The sequence below is a fragment of the Equus asinus genome, chromosome 25 (assembly GCF_041296235.1).
Source record: "Equus asinus isolate D_3611 breed Donkey chromosome 25, EquAss-T2T_v2, whole genome shotgun sequence".
NCBI lineage: Eukaryota > Metazoa > Chordata > Mammalia > Perissodactyla > Equidae > Equus > Equus asinus.
In genome coordinates, this window is record NC_091814.1 from 53,313,215 (window position 1) to 53,326,589 (window position 13,375).

General features: G+C 42.9%; 1 protein-coding gene across 1 annotated transcript in view; it reads left to right on the forward strand.

Annotated features, from left to right (window-relative positions):
- The window catches only part of ADCY10 (adenylate cyclase 10), a 76,644-nt gene that overhangs the window by 12,045 nt on the left and 51,224 nt on the right, over nucleotides 1–13,375 (forward strand). The window contains exons 6-11 of the mRNA XM_070496982.1: nucleotides 319–395; nucleotides 2,170–2,359; nucleotides 4,965–5,020; nucleotides 8,572–8,725; nucleotides 12,338–12,530; nucleotides 13,065–13,151. Of these exons, the coding sequence (XP_070353083.1) occupies nucleotides 319–395; nucleotides 2,170–2,359; nucleotides 4,965–5,020; nucleotides 8,572–8,725; nucleotides 12,338–12,530; nucleotides 13,065–13,151 (757 nt within the window). The remainder of the gene's footprint in view (nucleotides 1–318; nucleotides 396–2,169; nucleotides 2,360–4,964; nucleotides 5,021–8,571; nucleotides 8,726–12,337; nucleotides 12,531–13,064; nucleotides 13,152–13,375) is intronic.

Genomic DNA, 13,375 nt, shown 5'->3' on the forward strand with positions numbered 1-13,375 from the left:
CATAGTCACTGTACACTCAAAGTCCATTTTGGGTGATGAGAGTTATCTTCCAGAAAAGTGGTTCAGATGAGTACTAAAACTAGCAGAAAAGTACACTGAGTTACCACTTCTAAGAACTTAGTTGTGTGTCCCCCCTTCACACCTCCAGGCCGTGTACAATTGCCCTAAACTAAGTACAAAAGGAGGGGAGTTTGTTTATTGAAAATCCTTTCCCACCTCTCCCCACCCTATTCCTCATCATGTCCCCACCCTTCTCACTTTCTCTATGCTCACTGTCTTTATCTCTCTCCCCACAACTCACTTTGTCCCCGGCACCAGTACTGTTTCCATCGGCGTGACCAGCGGCATTGTCTTCTGTGGAATCGTCGGACACTCTGTGAGACATGAGTACACAGGTGTGCTGGGCTCACTTATCTCCATTTTTCTTTAGCAAACGCTGTGCCTTGCCACTGGGCTTTGTCGGAGGATGGACAAAAATAAGGGAGACATAGGCCCTGCCCTCAGAAAGTTTATAGTTTTCTCGATGGAACCAAGCCATGTAGCTTTGTCCATTGACAGCTCAGCGCTTGCAAAGTGTGCATTTCTGGGGCTATGCATGAGTATAGGAAATGTGTAGTCACTAGAGGGGAGCAGCAGAGACTATGAGCTCGTGGAATGAGGGGCCTTTATAATAATTTCCTGCTAATATTAAACAGCTACTCCTCTTAATTTCTGGAATAGGTAAGGATTGCTTCTTAAAAATTATGAACATTGGCATTACTGATGAATAATACTAATCTCAAAAGAAGATAGTAAGGAGGTATTATTTCAGGATTTCACTGCTCTTACTATTACTTCTCTCTTCAATCCTATTAGGGTTTAAGATGTTCAGAGATAATACATCTAAAATACTGAATATACCTAAAATGCTGAAGTGGTTATGTCTGCAATGATACATTGCCTGAGATTTTCCTCAAAGTAATATGGGGTGGAGGGTGGATAGGAATGAAGATGCGGCAGGATTGGCCATGGGTTAATGGCTTTTGGGACTGGGTGTTGGGTTTACGGAGATTCATGATACTGTGCTTTATTGCATGCTCAAATTTCCCCACAATAAACAGTTTTTTAGAAAGGAATATCTTGTTCAGAAGTATTTATGTTTATGTTAGAGGGCAACATTTAGTACCTAATTAAAGGTCATATTCAGGGCTTACTAGCAGCCAGGCACTATTCAAAGAGAAATACATGTATTAATTCATTAATCTTCTGAAACTACCCTCTGAGATAGGTCCTATTATCATCCCTGTTTCACAGACTAGGAAGCTGAGGCGTGGAAGAGTTAGTAATTGCCCAAGTGATTTCATAACATAGCAGTTAGAGGTAGAGTTGGGGCTCAAGCCTACATAGCTTGGCTTCAGAATCCATGCACTACAGTGTATTACCCTGTAAAACACCCCTTTAAATCAATCTTTCACACACACCTTCTAGCTCCATCTACGTACTCTTAAGAAATGGCCAAATGAAAGCAATTCATTTTGAAAATGAAATGAAATGAAGAATTTCATGCACAGGAACATACAGATGCAATTTTGTGCCCCATTCGGAGGTCCGGGTCCCAGAGCCAAGACTGTGCTTGTCCATCTTGTAGCAGCAGACCAACGACACCTCCTCTGAGAGCCCTCAAGTCTATGACCATCCCACTGACAGAAACCTCTCCTTACACAAGGGCTTTGATCTCTGCACAGATTGTCCCCATGGCTTCCCAGGTTGGGTAGAAACTTTGCTGATGGCTAATTGAGTTACTCTCTGCACATTTTTTTCCCCCAAATCCCCCAGTACACAGCTGTATATTTTAGTCGTGGGTCCTTCTAGTTGTGGTATGTGGGACGCCGCCTCAATGTGGCCTGACAAGCGGTGCCATGTCCGTGCCCAGGATCCTAACCAGCGAAACCATAGGCCGCCGAAGCAGAGCTCACGAACTTAACCACTCGGCCATGGGTCCGGCCCCTCCCTGCACATTTTTAATAGCCATTGGCTAATATGGGTATTGAAGGCAAGACTTCTGTGTCATTCCTGAGAAGCAAAGGGAGTAAAGGGCAAAAATGCCACCCGGGGATGGTAGGTCTCAGAGTATATTCAGTTCATTGATTCTTTTCTCCCTGCTCTTTCCCTTTCTCCTTCCTGTTATAGTAATCGGTCAAAAAGTCAACATAGCAGCCAGGATGATGATGTACTACCCGGGAATCGTGACCTGTGACTCTGTCACCTACAACGGCAGCAACCTACCAACGTACTTTTTCAAAGAGCTTCCAAAGAAAGTCATGAAAGGTGTTGCAGATTCTGGACCAGTCTATCAGTGTTTGGGCCTTAATGAGAAAGTGTGAGTGTGGGGCATTGATTTTGCAGTATCTTTTAGTAAAGAAGTGGGAGAATTATGACAGCAGTCAGTCACCCATTTCAGATTCAAAGCCAATTTACGAAATTGAAATCTATTCCTTCTCTAAACCAACACCCAGATTTCAAAATCCTTCATTTTTCTCCATCTTACTGATATTGTAGCATGGTGGAAGATCCCGTTCTCCCTCAGTTCTGAGAATCTTGGGCTTATTCTTCAGAAGTTGTGCAAGGGGAACAGACAATCCCCTCATTTCAGTACATTTGTGGACCCAGATGGACCCAGTGACCAAACATTAAGTATTTACTGATCATACCAACCATGTGCCAGGCATTGATAAGGATAAAAGAGTATAAGATATTGTCCCTCCCCTACGTCTTAAGTGAAATATATTCCCCAAAAGCCCAGTTAGATGTATGGGTGTCATTTTGAGGCTGAAAATCCTTCAGTGGCTTCTAGTCATTTTCACGATAATGCTCATCTCCCCTTGTGTCCCCTCCTCTGTGGAGCCCAAGTCGATTCTCCTCCCCACCACCCAGCCCATCCCCAGTCAACTGGGAGAACCATCGCCCATTTTTGAAATTCAGCTGGAGGATCTATTCCTTTATGAGGCTGGCTCTGGCACTGCCCAGTCTCGGCTCGGGCAATGTAGCTCTTTCTTCCTCTTGTAACTCTACAGCACACACTTCTATTAGAGTACTCGCCACACTCATCACAATTACTGACTTGATATGCTTTTCACTTACTACATTGTGAGCTCTTTGAGGATAGAGACGATTTCTTGCTCATTCTTGTATCTTCAGTGCTTGGCACACAACAGGCACTCGGTAATGATGAATAAATGAATGAATAGCATGGAAAGCAGGAAGGTATTATTCTTTATATTAGCGAGCTAGAATCTAGGTCTTACATGGTCAGACAGCAGAATCAGGGCTGCAATTGGTTCAAGGAGTCTTTATTATTGACCTTTGTATTCCCAGGGCTCAACACCGTACTTGGAGTGCATACACCATCAATAAAGTGCTGTTTGAATAAATGAATGAATAATAATTTTTTGTGAGCCCTTATTAAATATTAGGTACTCTACCTCAAAATATTTAATTTATTCTTAATATCAACCATATCAGGTAGAAACAACTATTATCTCCATTTTATAAATTTAAAAACTGAGACTCAGAGATGTTAAATGACTTGTCCATGGTCATAAATCTAGTAGGCAATAGAGACAGGTTCAAAATGCCACGATAATGCTGGATTATAGGCAGCCACAACACCTCAGTGGTATACAGCAACAAACATTTATTTATGTCACAAATAAGTGGGGTCAATTGATCTTGGCTAGATTTGGCTGATCTTGCCTAGACTTGTTCACATGCCTGGGGTGCAGCAGATTGTTGGCTGATCTGGGACGACCTCAGGTGGGATAAGCGGGAAGTCTGGCTGACATAACTGGGACAGTTTGGCTCTTTGTGTCTCATCCTTCATCAGGCTAGCCCGGGCATGTTGTCATGGCAACATCAGAAGAGCAAGAGAGAGCAAGCCCACTGTAGAAGCCTTTTTCAAGCCTCTGTGTCATGGTTGCTAACATCTGATTGGCCAAAGCGTTCACAAGGCTGAGCCCAGAGTGAGAGGCACTGCAAAATTATGTAGCGAAGGGCGTAGATACAAGTAGGAGTGGACAAGTGGGGCCATTAACGCAGTCAATCTACCACCGAAACTCAGGACTGATTCTAAAGCAGGCCCACTTCATGATTTTTCTATACCATCTCTGAAAATAAGAGACTGTAGAAATGCACATACAAACGTAAACAGAACCTGGTTCCTGCCCTGAAAGTTCACAGTCTGATAGGGAAGACCAACATGTACAAAATTAGTTGTATATTACACGGGAGACCTTGGTATGTGCTGTAAACGCGGCATAACAAAGTAGTATGATGATACAGACGAGGGAATGATCCATTTGACTGAAAAGGCTCCTTCAAGAGATAACACCACACACTGGGCAAGTGTATGCATCCTGGCCTAGATTTAGCTATTAACTCTGTCATTATCCTGTGTCACCACTAGCCATGGGTTCTTGGGTAAGTTAAACTCTCTGTACCTCAATTTCCTCATTTGTAAAATGGACATCATAATAGTGCCTTCTTAACAAGGTTTTTGTCAGGAATAAAGGAAGTGATCCGTGTAAAACACCTGAGCAATTGGTGGACTCTTTCCTGGATGTGAGCCAATGTACCATATCCAAGTCCACTGGGTCCCATATTGGGTGTCTGTTTTCCCTGGAAAGGGGCCAGTTCTACCAAGGCAGACTCAACAAGGATTGATTGAACAGTGTACCAGGTGCCATGTAAAGGCCGCTACACAAGTTGTTTGGACTCTCTCACAAGGTAAGAACTTCTTCCTTCCCCCTCTCCTTTCCTCCACTGCTCTCCTCCGTTCCTCCTCTTGGCACCTGCAAGCCTTGACTCAGGAGAGAGACTCTTGTTAGAGACTGACAAGGAGGCTTTCTGGGAACCAGGAACTAGTCACTCTCGCTCTCAGCATATTCCTGTTTTAACTCTAACGTCTCGTCTCGTCTTCTTTTCTTCAGCATGTTTGGTATGGCATATCTCAGCGGCAACAGAAATCAGGATTACCTTTTGCTGGGTAGGTAGTGGGCCTTGATTTTTAAACTTTTTTATTGAACTACAACAAAACATGCAGAAAGGTATACCAATGATAAGTATACAGCTTAATGAATTATCACAAAATGAACATAGATTCACCATCCAGGCCAAGAAATAGAAAAGTAGCAGTTCTCTAGGAACCCTCACATACTTTCTCCCTCTCCCTTTCCCCAGAGACTTCTGACAGCCCAGTTTACTTAGGCCTGTTTTTAAAATTCATATAGATGAAGTCATACATTGTATAATTACGTATGCCTTCTTTTAGTCAACATTATGTTATGAAATTCATCCATGTTGTTGGGTGCAACTGTAATTCATTCATTTTCATTGCTATGTAGTATTCCATCTTACAAATATACAACAATTTATTCATTTGTTCTTGTACAATATTTGTTTCCAGTTTTGGTTCTTATGAATAGTGTTGCCATAAAGATTCTGATACAAGTCTTTTGGTGAACACATGTATACATTTCTGCTGAGTATATATATAAGAGTAAAATTTGGGGGACAAAGGGTACAATTTTGGTAGACAATGCCAAATAATTTTCCAAAATAGTTGTGTTTATTTATGGTTTGACCAACAGTGTTATGAGAGTCCCAGTTGCTCCTTGTCCTTACCAACAATTTGGTTTTATCAGTCTTTATAATTTTCATAATTCCGTTGGCTGTATAGTGATATCTCATTGCAGTTTCCATTTGTGTTTGGGAATGTGGCTGAGCTCCTTTGTCATGTTTATTGGCCATTTAGACGTCATCTTTTATAAAGTGTCTCTATAAATCTTCTGCTTATTTTTCAGTTGGGCTGTATTTTATTATATAACTGTTGGAATTATTTACATATTCTGGTCCACTGTCATTTGCTTTTACCATGCGTAACTTTTCCCATTCTATGCTTGCCTTTTTGATCTATTGATGATGTTATTAATGAGGGGAATTTCTTGTTTTAATGTAATCCAACTTATTGATCTTTCCTTTTGTAGTTAGTGCTTTCGTATAGTGTTTAAGAAATCTTTCCTCACCCAAAAGTCATGAAGACGTTTTTCTAGATTCTCTTCTGGAAACTTTGTGTTCCCATTTACATTTAGGCGTATGATCCATCTCACAGTGATGTTTTGGGGATTCTTGGTGATAGGGACCCTGTTGTAAGAAAACTAACTCGAGACTAGATAGGGAAGTAGACACAACATGAGGTAGGGATGTGCCCTCTGAAGGAAGAGACCCGCGTGAAGGTGGGCCGGTGGATTCTGAAGGCAGCCATTTCTAGTAACACTGTAATTTCCTTCTGTTAGACCTGAACATCCCTAAAAGTATCATCATAAGTGAAATCCTGGTCATAACTGTGATACGGCAATTAAGAGGACGCTCTGTCCCACACTTTGGGGGATGTTAGGACAGAATCGTGATGTCAGCAGAGCCTAAAAGAAGGCGACGGTTCCAGACCTTCAAGGAGCAGTGGGGCCAGCAGCGTGCCCACTTCCACTGAGCTCAAGTGGTTTTCAGAGTCTGCAAGCAAGTCGCTTCTTCTAAGTCCGGTCCCCAAACTCCTGCAGGCTAGAGAGGAGAAGGAAGGCCCACTCTCACCCTCCCCCGAGGCCTTACTTTCCATCCCAGGATACGCCTGTGGTGGTAGTGATTGACAGTGAACGGAAGTGCTAACTCCCTTCCTCCAAGACTGAGGATCAACATGGCGGTCACACTGGGGCACGTTGGTGCAATAAGTGCTTGCTTCTCAGTCTGGGCTGGTTGCCTGTTTGCCCTGATGCCACCAGGGGGAGGTGAAGATCAGGTCCCGGTGCCCTTCCTTAAAGCCAAAGTCAAAACAGACTGTCAGGGGTTAGGAGAATGGAAAACGCCCTTTGACAAGACTGCGGTAAATGAAATTGTATATACTAATTAACAACATAGATGACAACAAAAATATAATGACCGAAGAGTGGTTTTTTAGGGTCAAAAATACAACAGTCCCAGGTGTTAGGGCCTTGTTTAGATAGAAACAAGGTCCATGCCCTTCAAGTCCAGTTGACTTAACCACATTTTAAAATCCAGCTAAAAGGACAAGCCACCAGGTCTTACCTCTAGAAGATTCCACTAGGCAGCCTTCTGGGCCTCATCCTCTGAGTTCCTATGTGAGCCTCAGGACAAAGAAGAACACTACACATCTCATAAAATTGAAGGTCAAATGCATTTTCAGAGAGGGAATGTTTCATCCAAAAGGAGCAATATAGTATGCAAAGTAGTTCTTAATAACTCATACCCAGAAATTTACATTACCAAGTAAACACTCAGCTTCTTTGTATAAAACTTCTAAACCTAGAGCAATGGTCCTGGTTTTGAATAGATGTTAGATAACACCTGGGTCCGTTTCACTCTATCTACGGATAACGCAAGGGGCCCTCCACAGTGCCATTCGGCAGAGATGGAAGAGTTGACCCCCAGTGGGTGTCCACCTCTTTGACAGGAATGGCTCACTCTTTTGAAATTACAGTTCTGTCAGCTCCTTGCTGTCTCCCCAGGTTTCAAAGACTGTGGGCCGAGTTTCAGATTTCAGGCAGGACATCCTGTTACATATATTTAAAAACATAAGAAAAATAACAGTGACAGGGTTGTAACCCAAGGTGACTTTTATTTTCTTCTTTTCCTTCCCTAAGTTTCCCATATTTTCGACAGTGAGCATGTGTGAGTTTTATAATCAGGAAAAAACTCTGTTATTTTTACTAAGAATTTTGGTTGTTCTTATGATACAAGTCATCTATACATGATTTTTGAAGGCATATTGAATTTTCTTATCACTGATAGTGCTTCTAGGAGCCCTGAGATAAGCATAATTTCTCATTTACAGAGAGCAAGTTCCCTTCCCAGAATTGGAAATAAGAATATTTTACCCATAGTTGTTCAGTATAGGAACCTGACTTTAATAAATTTATTTCCTGATGTGATAAGCTATAGATTAATTACTTCTAGGGTGTTATAGAAAAAAAGGAAAAGAAAATGAGTGTTAAGAGTCAGATAGGGGGCCGGCCCGGTGGCGCAGCATTTAATTGCGCACTATCTGCTTCTCAGGGGCCCGGGATTCGCTGGTTCGGATCCCGGGTGCCGATATGGCACTGCTTGGCAAGCCTTGCTGTGGTAGGCGTCCCACGTATAAAGTAGAGGAAGATGGGCACGGATGTAACTCAGGGCTAATCTTCCTCAAAAAAAAAAGAGTCAGATAGGCCTGGTTTAATTCCTGGTTGTGCAATCTGAGCAAATTTCAGTTTTCTACACTAACATTAAACGGATGTTATAGTGAGCATAATAAGAATACTTGCCCTCACAGCTTGTGGGAATCAAAGAAAACCATAAAACCACATTGTTAGCTGGAAAGCTCTAGAGAAAAATTTTAAAAATTTTCAAGTGCACAGGACCTCAAAAAAGTCTATGAACAAAGCCAAAGTGACTCTTTGAAGTGCTGTCACTATGTGCATTTTTTCTGTCTCTAGACTGTTTTATGTTGATTTGGTTTGCTCCCTTTTTAAAAAATAAAAATCACAGGACGTGATAAGGAGATCAAAATCTTCATGTGTACTATGAAGGAATTTTTGATGTGCAACTGCAGCCGAGTCCTAATGTACGAGGGGTCATCGGGATGTGGAAAAAGCCAGATACTGACGGAAATTGAGTTCCTGGCCCAAGGTGAGAATCACAGGTGAGTGTCTTGCAATGGCCATTTCCTGGGAACCCAGAGAATCCTGACTCCTGAAGAGTTTTATTTATTTTAATGCTCCTCTCCTTTATATAACTTGTCATATGTAAACTACAATCTATCGATTATTGGGCGCCATGCCCCTGGTGGTGAATAAATAATGATAAACATATTGAACTAAGAAAATGAGAAGCTGGGCTGACCCCTGAAGATCCTGGTTTAATGCCCTTGGGGCTTGGTTATTAATGTTTTAAAGCTTTCTAAGTAATCCCAATGTGCAGACAGGCTGAGAACAACTCGCACAGATGTTGAGACCAAGGCTGGATTGGATCTGCAGAACAAACACATAAATGTATCCAGCGCTGACAGGCAATCACTAGTTCAAACCTTTTAGCCCTGTGAGTGGGGATAGAGAAGGGGAGGCCGCTGGATTTCCCTTTGGGAGGCAGAGCTAACGTACTTGCCTCATGCTGTTTCTCTATTTTCATATGAGGAATGTCAGGAGGGCTCTCTTTGGGACAGCCCATCTAGCACCCTCGTGGCAGTGGAAAGTGTGGTATTAAATAACAGTGACGATGACCAAGATGATGATGACGGTGTCTCACATCCTTTCACCATCTAACCTAAAGGCTTTAAGGGGAAAGTGATTATTAGCCTTAGATTATTTTTAGCTGTATGTCTACTCTTTTTTAATTCAAGGCCTGAGAAAGGCTAGCTTTAAAATATCTTTCACATTGCTAGGGAGGTAGTTCATAACAACCAGAAGACATTCATTCATTCATTCGCTCCACACCGTGTTGAGCACCTCCGGTGTTCCAGGGCTGTCAAATGCTGCGTTAGTTTGCTAGAGCTGCTGTAACAAAGTAGCACAAACTGGCTGGCTTTTTTTTTTTTATTGAGTTAATGATAGGCTACAATCTTGTGAAATTTCAGTTGTACATTAATGTTTGTCAGTCATGTTGTAGGTGCACCACTTCACCCTTTGTGCCCACCCCCCACCCCACCTTTCCCCTGGTATCCACTAAACTGTTCTTAGTCCATAATTTTAAATTCCTCATATGAGGGGAGTCATACACAGATTGTCCTTCTCTCGCTGGCTTATTTCACTCAACATAATTCCCTCAAGGTCCATCCATGTTATTGCAAATGGAATGATTTTGTTCTGTTTTGCAGCTGAGTAGTATTCCATTGTATATATGTACCACGTCATCTTTATCCATTCGTCTGTTGCTGGACACTTAGGTTGCTTCCACGTCTTGGCTATTGTAAATAATGCTGCAATGAACATTGGGGTGCATAGGACTTTTGGGATTGCTGACTTCAAGCTCTTTGGATAGATACCCAGTAGTGGGATGGCTGGATCGTATGGTAGTTCTATTTTTAATTTTTTGAGGAATCTCCATACTGTTTTCCGTAGTGGCTGCACCAGTTTGCATTCCCACCAGCAGTGTATGAGGGTTCCTTTTTCTCCACAACCTCTCCAACATTTGTTACTATTAGTTTTAGATATTTTTGTCATTCTAATGGGTGTAAGGTGATATCTTAGTGTAGTTTTGATTTGCATTTCCCTGATGATCAGCGATGATGAGCATCTTTTCATGTGCCTATTGGCCATCCATATATCTTCTTTGGAGAAATGTCTGTTCATGTCTCCAGCCCATTTTTTGATCAGGTTGTTTGATTTTTTGTTGTTGAGTTGTGAGAGTTCTTTATATATTATGGATATTAAGCCTTTGTCAGATATATGACTTGCAAATATTTTTTCCCAACAAACTGGGTGGCTTAATCAGCAGAAGCGTATTGTCTCCAAGTGCTGAGGCTAGAAGGCCAAGATCAAGGTGTCGGTAGGGTTGGCTGGTTCTGACAGCTGTGAGGGACAATCTCTTCTATGCGTTTCCCCTGGCTTCTGGTGGTTTGCTGGCAGTCGTTGGTCTTCCCTGACTTGTGGAAGCATCACCCCAACCTCCGCCTTCATCTTCACCTGATGTTCTCTGTGTGTGTGGTCTGTATCCAAATTTCCCCTTCTTATAAAGACACCAGTCATATTGGATTAGGGGCCCACCCTACTCCAGTGTGACCAAGGCTTAATTCACCTACTTGTATCTGTAATGACCCTATGCCCCAATCAGTTCACATTCTGAGGTGCTGGGGGCTAAGACTGCAACATAGGAATTTGGGGGGAACATGAGTCAACCCAGAGCAAGTGCCAATGCTCTGAAGATGAATAATGTCTGATCCCTGCTGTCAAGGAGCTCTCACAGAAGAGGACAGAGAGTAACAATAAAAATATAACGTGGGAGCCGGCCCCGAGGCTGAATAATTAAGTTGGCACACTCTGCTTCGGCGGCCCAGGATTTTGCCAGTTCGGATCCTGGGCGCGGACATGGCACCACTCATCAGGCCATGCTGGGGCAGCATCCCACATGCCACAACTAGAAGGACCCACAACTAAAAATACACAACTATGTACTGGGGGACTTTGAGGAAAAAAGGAAAAATAAATCTTTAAAAAAAATAAATAGGGCCAGCCCAGTGGCACAGCAGTTAAGTGCGCACATTCCGCTTCAGTCGCCCAGGGTTCGCCAGTTCAGATCCCTGGTGCAGACATGGCACCGCTTAGCAAGCCATGCTGTGGTAGGTATCCCACATATAAAGTAGAAGAAGATGGGCATGGATGCGAGCTCAGGGCCAGTCTTCCTCAGCAAATAGAGGAGGATTGGCAGCAGATGTTAGCTCAGGGCTAGTTTTCCTCAAAAAAAAAAATTAATTAATTAATTAATTTTTTAAAAAAGAATTGGAATAGATGTTCTCTAAATTCCCCTTTCTCTTTAAAATATATATATATATATATATACATAACGTGGCAAGGAAAATGATAGAGGCACTCAGCAGTGTATTATGGAAGCTAAGAGAAAGACGGGTTTGTAAGCCAACCTCAGTGCATCAGGGCAGATTTCCAGGAAGCTCCACTGAAGCTGAGATTTACAGGTGAACAGGAAATGAGGGATTAGGAGGCACTGCGAGAGCGATAACATTCCAGGCTGGGGAGACAGCCTAAGCAAAGACATGGAGAGAAGAGACAGCTCTGCTGTACAGGGAACGCTCACCAGCTTGTTGCTCATGGAGGGGTAGACTGCTGGACAGGGAGAGGCAAAAATGACAGAACGAGGCCTTGGAAGGTCTTGTATGTCACATAAAGGAGTCTAGGCTTACACCTTTAGGCAATGTGAGCCGCTGAAAAATTTTAAATGAGAGAGAAGATTTTCCTGTCTCGATACTGCAGGCTTCTGGGAAGGTGCTGCGTTCAGAGAGTCACAATGCTAGGCAGGGCCAGTCGCAGGGTATTTGGCCGTATAGGTGAGCGTATGAGCCCTGAACCAAGGCGGTGATGGTGGGACTCGAGAAGAGGGGACAGCTAGATTAAGTCATCAGGGCTGGGGAACAGAGTGGAATGAGGGAGTGCATCTGAAGCAGGAGTAAAGAACAACTTGCACATAGCTTGGGGAATTTCTGTTATAACAACTGAATATGAAGAGTCAGAGCCTTCCTTCAACCTTTATTTCCAAAAAATATATTCAAAAGCCCTCTTCTGATTCTTACCTTTCTTACAAACAGGACTATTGCTATTGCATTGACTAAGGTCAGCTTCCAGCAAAATTTTTATACCATCCAGATACTCATGGCCAGTGTACTAGGTCTGGATACTTGTAAACATTATAAAGAACGACAGACCAACCTTCAGAATAAAGTCAAGATGCTGTTGGATGAAAAGTTCCACTGTCTTCTTAACGACATTTTCTACGTCCAGGTAACTAGCTGGTGTTAGACTTCGGCAAGAAATACCGATGGGGCAGGTGCTGCAGCTCCTCCCTGATGCTTTATGACTTAGCAGCTCTTTGGCCTTTGTCCTTTTCTTTTCTCATCTGGAGCATCCAGGTGGTAAGGAAATGGCTCCCAATCCCCCTTGAATGAGCATCCACCTTCCTGAGACATAGTGGAGGGATGTAGAAATACCATACTCAAGAAAATCCAGAGGGCCACTTGCAGTTTCATCTTTTTCTCATCTTTCCATCATAGCTATACTATTCCAGCTAGTCTGGGGCACAAAGTCACTCTTCTCCCAGAGGTGACTGCCAATGCAGAGGCAGAATGTGCCCTGTTGTCTCCTGTGTCTTTTAGATTCAGTGACGTCGAGTATTCGAGCTAGACGGGGCTTTATGGATCATCTAACACACGAGGATTTTAAGGCACAGAACAGTAAAGTGATTTGCCCAAAGTCACCCAGCTAGTAGTTCTTTTTGCTATTTTCCCATACTAAATATTCTCATAATTCTTTACACAGTTCCCTATTTCAAGAGAGTTCTCCAAGATGACCACCTTGAGAAAGCGAAAGCTGTTGGAAGCATTGTTTATGAAGATCTTGGAGCAAGTAAGAGCATCTGTAGGTCCAGTAATGGGGGGAGGAAAACTGGGCCTCTCACCACGAAGCCAGGTGGCCTGAGGGGTTCAGACTCCACTGGCAAAAAGCTCTGAAGCATGTGAAAGCTTCATCCTAAAGTGTTTCATTCTCCTCCCTCCTTCCAAACCTTGAGCTAACACTCTGTCCAAAATTTAGCTATAATTGAAAGGAGACCCTTAACCTTCCTCCTGGGA